Source organism: Coptis chinensis, chromosome 3 (genome assembly GCF_015680905.1).
Source record: "Coptis chinensis isolate HL-2020 chromosome 3, ASM1568090v1, whole genome shotgun sequence".
Lineage (NCBI taxonomy): Eukaryota > Viridiplantae > Streptophyta > Magnoliopsida > Ranunculales > Ranunculaceae > Coptis > Coptis chinensis.
Window position 1 is genome coordinate 33,666,172 of NC_141458.1, and position 8,776 is coordinate 33,674,947.

General features: G+C 37.5%; 1 protein-coding gene and 1 pseudogene across 1 annotated transcript; one reads left to right on the forward strand and one right to left on the reverse strand.

Annotated features, from left to right (window-relative positions):
• Nucleotides 1–1,367: 1,367 nt before the first annotated feature.
• Nucleotides 1,368–2,241, reverse strand: LOC147509258 (uncharacterized; annotated as a pseudogene).
• A 187-nt stretch (nucleotides 2,242–2,428) lies between these two features.
• On the forward strand, nucleotides 2,429–3,897 carry LOC147509259 (uncharacterized). The gene is made up of 2 exons (XM_086597754.1): nucleotides 2,429–3,791; nucleotides 3,872–3,897. Exons 1-2 carry the CDS (start codon nucleotides 2,429–2,431, stop codon nucleotides 3,895–3,897), a joined length of 1,389 nt encoding a protein of 462 aa, XP_086453880.1.
• The last annotated feature ends 4,879 nt before the right edge of the window (nucleotides 3,898–8,776 follow it).

An 8,776-nucleotide genomic window follows, 5' to 3' on the forward strand; every position in this document is an offset into this window, starting at 1 on the left:
CCGCGTCACGGTACGACCTCAGTGTCCTACACTATTAAGGATGTTACTCTTTCAATTCTGTCATTTCCGTTTCTCCGTTGTCGACGACCTATAGTGTTCGCCACCACTTCGATCTTTGCTCCATTTCGCTACCCTTTGTCAAACACCTCCTGTTCCTATCTTAATAGTCGCAGAAAAACACCTTTGAATATTTTATCTTGCTGAATAGAAGTGACACCTCCATCTTCACCAGTTGATCACTAGCCACAGAAAGACAACTCTCTACTCACTCACTTGCTTCACCTCAAGCACACACCATACCTCACTTTTACCGCACACTTTGGGAGATGTTGAAGCAAGCACACTTCACCATTCTAGCACTTCTATACATGAGCACTAAAACCACTCAAAACGACTTCAACAGACGGCAGTACCACCACACTTCTAAGCACCACCATCGTCTACAGACAACCAAGATAGCACCACCTCCATCAGTCACCACATACACCAAATCAACAGTCAACACACCATTTCTTCCTCCACCACCGACAGACAGCATCACCTGTCGACCACCACCATAACAATGGACTGCATCCGAACTCATAGAGAACCAATCAAAAGCACCACCCTTATTCAGTCAGCACTACCAGTCAGTCACACCACTCACATCCACCATCGAAGGCAGCAACACCAGTGTACAATAACTACATAACAACGTGTAGCTCACCCTACTGCATCATTTTCTAGTAGTCATGTGAAGCACCTTCAGAGTTTCTGCAGAAGTTCATCGCATTCACTAACCGATCGCGTAGTCGCGGAATCATAGTAGTAACCTGAACTAAATGATTTGTGGGAATAGAATCGAAGGTTTTGGATACTGGGGACCTGATTGTTGGTCTCCAATACTCACACTCTGTTACCATGTGCAGTCTTACTTTGCCATTTTCTAGTAAAAAATGATCAACTAGGCTCTGCAATTAATACTTCTCTCATTGCGTCTACATCGAAGCTGAACCATCGGGCATTGAGGGTGATGTGGAGCAATGACAAAACTCTTAGCTCACCATAACCATGACCTCCTTTACAGAGAAAATCTCCAAGCGAAAAGACCATGTTCATGAAACAACAAATACCAGCCCCAGAATCACAATCGCCACATGCAACACCCTTCCATTCCACTTCGTCTCCTTTTTGAACACCAACAAATGAAATACAGCACAAAACCAAAATGCAACACACACTTCCACCACAAAATCTCCTCTCAAATACGTTTTAACTCTTTTACTTTGCTAAGCAAGGCTTTAATATCCAGAACATTTCCATTGATCTGGCTTCTTTACCAACAACATATATATTCTGGTTGTTCCCTTTCTATGTAAATTGCTCCATTATCCCCCTCTGTTATTTTGCTCTGCTTCCTGAAGAACACCCTTCTCCACCTCAAGCAAAGGCTTATTTTCTTCCACAACCGCAATTTTTTTCACATCTTCAAAACTCTCCTCAGAGTTCTCTCCTTCTAACAACTTCTCTTTCTCATTCAATGTCTTAGAACTCTCTCGTTCCTTTCTCTTCATCACCATTTTCTTCAACTCGTGACAAAACTCAGTAATCTGATTGAAAATCTCTCCCAACAAACAAATGACTCGCCCAAAGTGTACTCTTTAACTTCGGTTTTCGCTCTTCTTGAAGCAAATCTAAAGGAGATTTCTCCAAAATTTTCTTTTTCTCTATTAATTTCATGTTTTTGTTCTTTGAAGGAGTTGACAAATTGGGATTCTCATTCTCCTGATCTTCTTGTACTCTATCTTGAGGTGGCGTAAATGTTTTGGATTTGTTCACTCTCCGATTCATGGATGCTATTGTCGATGACATAAACCCTCCTCTGAGATTACGATCTCAAAAAGGAAGAGTTTCAGAAGCACTAATTGATCTCAAATGTTGCTTCACCTTAGAAGTAAACTTAGAATTTGATCTAACAAAATCTTCAGCTGTCTTCGGATGCCGACACTCAGCTTTACAAAACCAAGCTTCATCATGGACACCGAAGTCATCTGGAGCGGAGAAATCAAACCATTTAGGGGCATTGATGTGCTCGTATAAGTCGTCTTCGACGAATTTCCATTCAAGGTTGTTCAAATCAATGTTGGCTGGTCCCCACAGATGGCGCCATTTGTCGCACCCATTTACTACGACTTTTATCTTTACTTGTATTTAAGCTTTATTTTTGATCGGCTGCACCAATTAGGTTGCCTACATACCCATTTCGGGATCAAGCCACTGTAGTTCACAGCCACTCCTTCTATTTACACCTCTCTCTCTTTTCTCATAAGTTGTCTCCTCTCTTTTCTCCCCTCACTTCCCTTTTATATCTCCTTTTTAGGTTTACCTCTTGGGGCATTGTATGGTCTTGGGCCTATTCTCTGGGCCTAATTCATACTATGGCCCATCCATGAAAACGGCTAATACAACCCTTGATAAGGAAGCTTCTAATACGGAGACATATAGGTTATGTAGAGTTGTGTATGCACATGATAGCAATAGCTCAGAACCTATGGAGGAGATAAAGGAGAATGAATTCATCACAGAATTTTTGGAAGATGTGGAGCAGCCTTTATACTCAGGATGCTCAAAGTACTCAAAGCTATCAGCAGCTGTACTTTTGTACAAGCATAAAGTTACATATGGCCTCTCTGATAATAGTTTTAATAAAATTTTGGAGATAATACATGACATGTTGCCTGAAGGTAATCTTGTTCCTGATTCAAAAAACTCTGTGAAGTCGATGATCAAAGATTTTGAGCTTGAGGTAGAAAGAATTGATGCTTGTGTTAATGATTGTTGTCTATTTAGAGGAGATGCATTAAAAAATGGGGAGATTTGTCCTACATGTGGGTCTTCTAGATGGATGGTAGATGAGCAGACTAATCAAATTAAACATGGAGCCCTTGCGAAGGTGTTGAGATATTTCCCTATAATCCCAAGGTTCAAAAGGATGTTTGGATTACCTGAACTTGTAAAACAGTTAACATGGCATTACAACAATAAGAGCAATGATAGCAACATGCGCCACCCAGTGGATTTTGAAGCATGGTCTAAAATAGATAGTAAATGGCCTTCCTTTGCCAATAAACCTCAAAATCTCCAGCTCGGCCTTGCTGCAGATGGATTCAATCCTTTTGGTGATCTTAGCTTTAGATATAGTTGTTGGCCAGTGATACTAGTTATTTATAACCTTCCTCCATGGTTGTGTATGAAAGAGAAACACTTAATGCTATCATTGTTAATTCCAGGGCTTACACAGCCTAGGAATAGCATAGACATTTATCTGCAGCCACTTATAGATGACTTGAAAAAGTTGTGGGACACGGGAGTGAAAGTATTTGATGCATTCACTAAGTCCTACTTCAACTTGAAAGCAGTTTTGATGTGGACAATTAATGATTTTCCAGCTTATGGAAACTTAGCCAGATGCACTGTAAAGGGAAAATATGCTTGTCCATTTTGTGGTCTTAATACTTGCTCGCAATGGCTTCCCTCAAGTACGAAGACAGTATACATGTGTAATAAACGCTTTCTCGAACCCGATCACCCGTATAGGATGAAAAGAAGTTGGTTTGATAGGAACTATGAGTTCAGGGAGAAGCCTAAACGAATGACTATTTCTGAAATTTTGAATGAGGTTAAAGACATTAGTATTGAGTGGGGAAATGAAAAGAAAAAGAAAAAGAAGAGAAAGAGGCAGCCTAAAAAGCAACCCATCAACAAAATATGGAAAAAGAAGTCCATTTTTTTTCAAATTGCCATATTGGGAGGTAATTATGTTTATTATGTTTTAATGTTTGTAGTTAATTATAATGGAAGTCTTAAATTTTAATTTTGGTTTGCTTTTCAGGATCTGATTTTACAACACAATTTTGATGTGATGCACATTGAGAAAAATGTGTGTGAGAGCATTATTCACATATTGCTTGAATCTAAAGAGAGATCAAAGGATGGACTTTAGTCTCGTATGGATTTGCAACATATGGGAATAAGGCAGGAGTTGCATCCGGTGATCCAAGCAGGGAAGAAAACCTATCTTCCACCAGTGCCCCACACATTATCGAAGGTGAAAAAGCAAACTTTTTGCAAGAGGTTATTGGAATTAAAGCTACATGATGGTTATAGTTCAGATATTAGGAGGCGGGTTGTGTTAGATGATTGCAAACTTCTCGGTCTCAAGTCACATGACTGTCACATGCTAATGCAACAACTCTTGCCTCTAGCATTAAGAGGTCTTCTTCCAAAAGGACCAAGGACTGCCATTTTTCGATTATGTGCATTTTTCAATGAATTGTGTCAAAAAGTTTTTCATAGAGAGAAAATAGAAATCCTTTAGAAAGAAGTTGCTGTGACTTTGTGCATGTTGGAGAGATATTTTCCTCCTTCCTTCTTTGACATAATGGTCCACCTAACCATCCATTTGCCAGAAGAAGCTCGCCAATGTGGGCCTGTCCATTTGCATTGGATGTGTGGCATTGAAAGGTGATTAAATTTTAAGCAATTTACTAGTATCAATAACTGTTTTGATTATTAGTGTGTCTGTATAATCTTAATAAGGTCTTATATGTTTAAATGTTCTTAGATTCCTGAAGTATTTGGAAGGACATGTTAGAAACCGTGCTCGAGTGGAAGGATGCATTGAAAAATGCTATCTCGCAGATGAGACCATGAGGTTCTGCAGTGAATATATGAAGCAAGCAGCTAAAATGGATGAACAACCAAGCCGAAATGATGATTTTGAGAATGAGTTTGTGCTTGGAGGTCGTCCAATTTCTAAGGCATCGTTCAAAACACTAAGTGATGAGAAGTTACAAAATGCTCATCGCTATGTGTTGTTTAATGCAGCTGAAGTGAAACCATATATAAAGTAAGTGTGATGAGAATCAATATGCAAATATATATTTGTTCGAACATAAATGTGCATTTACTTTATTTTTTACACAGAATGCATCTAGACGAGTTGAAGCAATAAGATAAACGTCTCTCCCGAAATGTAGGTTTACTTTGGAATACACATGCTAAAAACTTCTCCACATAGTTAAAAGATAAGGTTAGATAATTGTTTTATTTATGTAACATGTATGTAGATTTAAATAGATATATAATTTTAACATGTGTACTTTGATTCTTGACAGATTAACGGCGAGATGAGTAATGCCTCAAAAGTCTTAGAGGCACTTGCTTTTGGCCCTAGAAATCATGTGTTGTCGTACACTGGATATATCATCAATGGGAAATGTTACCGTGTAAAGGATGATAACAAATCAACACAAGATAGCGGTGTTTCTGTTGAGGCAGCAACCATGTGTAGATCTAGTTTGAAGGAGACAAATCAAGTTGTCGACGAAGTATTATACTATGGGGTCATAAAGGACATAATCTTACTTGACTACAGTACTTTTAAGGTTCCTTTGTTTGATTGTGTTTGGGCCAGCATACCTAATGGTGTCAAATTTAAGGAAGGATTTACCTTGGTTAACCTCCACCAAGGACAAAACCAATTTGGAAAAGACTCGTTCATTCTAGCACAAGCGAAAAAAGTATTTTATTATAAGGAAAGTGATTCATCAAACTGGTATGTCGTGTTGATGGCTCTAGTAAGGGGTTATCGTGAAGTGGAGATGTATGATGACAGTGTCGATATGCCTTTAAGACCTCATGATATATTAGGTCTTGCTATTGGTATAGATGACGGAGATGGTGGCTATGCAAGAATTGATTGTGAAGGAATGTTTGTCTGATTTCCTTTGTTTTTATTTATTTATTTATATAATTTTTGTCTCTTTTTTGTGTAAATCTGTTTTGTAAGGGAATGTTTGTCTAATGGAATGTTTGTGAGAAGTGATTGTGAGAGAATGTTTGTCTGACTAGTTTTTTGATTTTTTTAAAATCTATTTTGCAAGGCCATATCTGCCTAATTGTTTGGGAATGTTTCAAGTAAGGGAATGCTTGTTTGATTAGTCTTCTTATTTTATTAATGTGTTTTATGGAACAACTTATATTATTATTTAGTCTTAGATAATACTGACTTCCAGTGTTAGTTTTTATAATCATTGGTACTAATGTTATTCTATATGCAGGATCTTGTTATTGTGTCTTTGTTAAACATTCAAGATGTCATCTCATGGTCAGGGAGAGGTAATGCTTATTATCTTCTCCTTTCATATTTGTTTTTCTTGAGCTTACAGATTAATTTTTTTTTTCCTGTATGCTCACATATCCAGAGTTTAAGGAAGGCCGCTAAGAGGGTAGAAAAGCAAAGAAGAGCAATTGAAGCTGCACTTAGGAATAACCCCAATACAGGGGTGTGCATATTAGAGAGACGTTCAGACCAGTCAGTGCAAGATTCTCAAGATGCACCTTTGCAAAGTTATTCAAGCCTTCTAATAGATGAAAATGGAAAAGATAAGGGAAAGGAAAAAGAAAAGACTACTCGTGGGCCTACAAAGTGTAAGTACTTGGAATATCAGAGTAACATAGAGGTTGAATTTAATGACAAAGGTAAACCAATTGGTTCAAATTCAAAGAAATTGTCTTCTTATGCTGGTGCTATGGCACGAGAGATGGTCTCCATACTTTATGATGATTGGAGGAAGGTTCTAGGGGAGACAAATAACTTTATATGGGAATCAATTAAGGTAAACTAAACAATAAAAAATTGTATGAATATGCAGTAACGTGAATTAAGTAAGTTCAACAATTTTAACATATGTTTAAGCTTTGGTTTCTTGCAAAATTTTAAGTTTGACGATGGACAAGAGAAAGCTTATACGCTACAAATGGTGGGAAAGCTTTGGCGAGCATATAAATCACGACTAAGGGGGAAACTTAGCAAGTCTAAGAGAAAGGATTTGAAGAAACTCAAGCCTGGTGGCACTGCATAAGTGGAGTGGGATATATTTCAAAAACGATGGTTATCGAAGGACTTCACCGTAAGGATAACAATGGAACATTTTTTTTCTTCAGCATTAGATAAAGTTTTGTACAAGTTCCTTTCAATAAAGTTTTGTTTTTGTTGTAGGAGAAGAGTGGGAAGTTCAAGGCAATGAAAGGGAAACAAGTCCTCCCTTATACAGGCAGTCGCAAGGGATATGCACACATAGAATAAGAAATGGTATTCTCTTGGATCACTAGTACGCTGACTATACTGTTTGGAATTTGATTTTGACCTAGAAAAGGCACCTTATAGGAGGATTAATAAACTTTTTAAGATTTGAATTTGTTTATGTGCTACCAACTAAAGCGACAGACTTGGATACCGTCTAAAAGGTTTATTAACACAATTGTTAATTGTTGAGTTACCTGCTGGGTTTATTTGGACACGCGATATAGGTTTATTTGAACATGTGATGTTTTTAGTGTTTAGAAATGAAGTTGTTAAATAATATTCAATGTATGATTTGTTTTGTGGATACTCTATTTGTAGAAAAAAGAGAGTTCATACCCTTCATCTATAACCTGTGTCGATGTTTGATGTCGTGGCCATACAAAGAAGAGTGGTGAAGCATCCAATGAAGCTGTTGCTGATTGTTTGGTAAACATCGAAGTGCATATTCTTTTGATTTTTTTGAGTTACAAGTTATTGTTTAATGGCTGATTTCTTATGTGTAAATCAGAAAAAAGTTCAAGAGTTTAAGGCTTCACAACCTCCAAATGTGTCTCCCCTTTCCTATGGAGAAGATGCACTTGCACATGTACTTGGACCTGAGCGCCATGGTCGGTTTAGAGGGGTAGGAGCTGGAGTTACTTCATCCTAGATAAAGGTTAGGGCACAGAGCAATGCAAAGGTGACTCAACTAGAACAAAAAGTTGAAACAATGATGGAACAAATTCAGCGATTGGGTCACATAATTATCGATCAAAAGAGTTTGATAGATTAGTTGATAAACCAGGTAAGTTCAAAACTTTCTTCTATTTGTTGTTTGGGTATGAATTTGAGTGCATTATAAAGACCTATCAACAAGAACTGCTTCATAAGTGTATTTTAAACCTTAACGTGGCTATTTTACTTTTGAAGGATCAATAGTCCGGAGGAAACGAGCAAATGATGCAACAAAATGCATTTACCCAAGAGGTTATACTAAATTATTTTTATGTCCTTTTATTGTTTTTTTAACCTTTGGTAGAGGCTTCTTTTGGTTTGGGAAGTGTATCTCACAACGTATTTACAATCTTATTAGAGCCATGAATATATAAGAAATGATCAAGTGATGCAAGAAAACTCATATGCTTCACAGGTTAAACTATTTCTTTTATTCCCGTGGCACTGTTATTATTAACTCTAGATGCTTAATTCTATATTTTTTCTTGTATTCCCTTTTATCGTGGTCATCTCTTCATATTTGTAGAGGCGTGGTGCTATAAGAAATAATCAAATGATGCAAGTAGACTTATCTCCTCAACAGGTGATTTTTTATATGGACCTTGCGATATTATGACGCTTACTTGGTTGGGTTTGTACATACTTTTGTTTAGATCTATAATTGGGATAGGACTTAGTTTTGACTTTTCTGGTCTCATAAATTTGAGTGTTTTCTTTATAGGCACAACGTGAAAATAATGTTTGGAAGGAAGGTGGCGAATGCAAGCTGCTTAATTGGATGAATCCTAGTGAAATAGTAGCTAAGGGACGTTGGGTGACAAATAATCCAGATACAGTGGTGCACTTCAAGCCTCTTGGCAAAAACACCTCAAAAGTTTGGGTTGATAAGTCCCTCAAAGGTTCATCATTGCTGTGGAGGGAGCCAAATTCTAA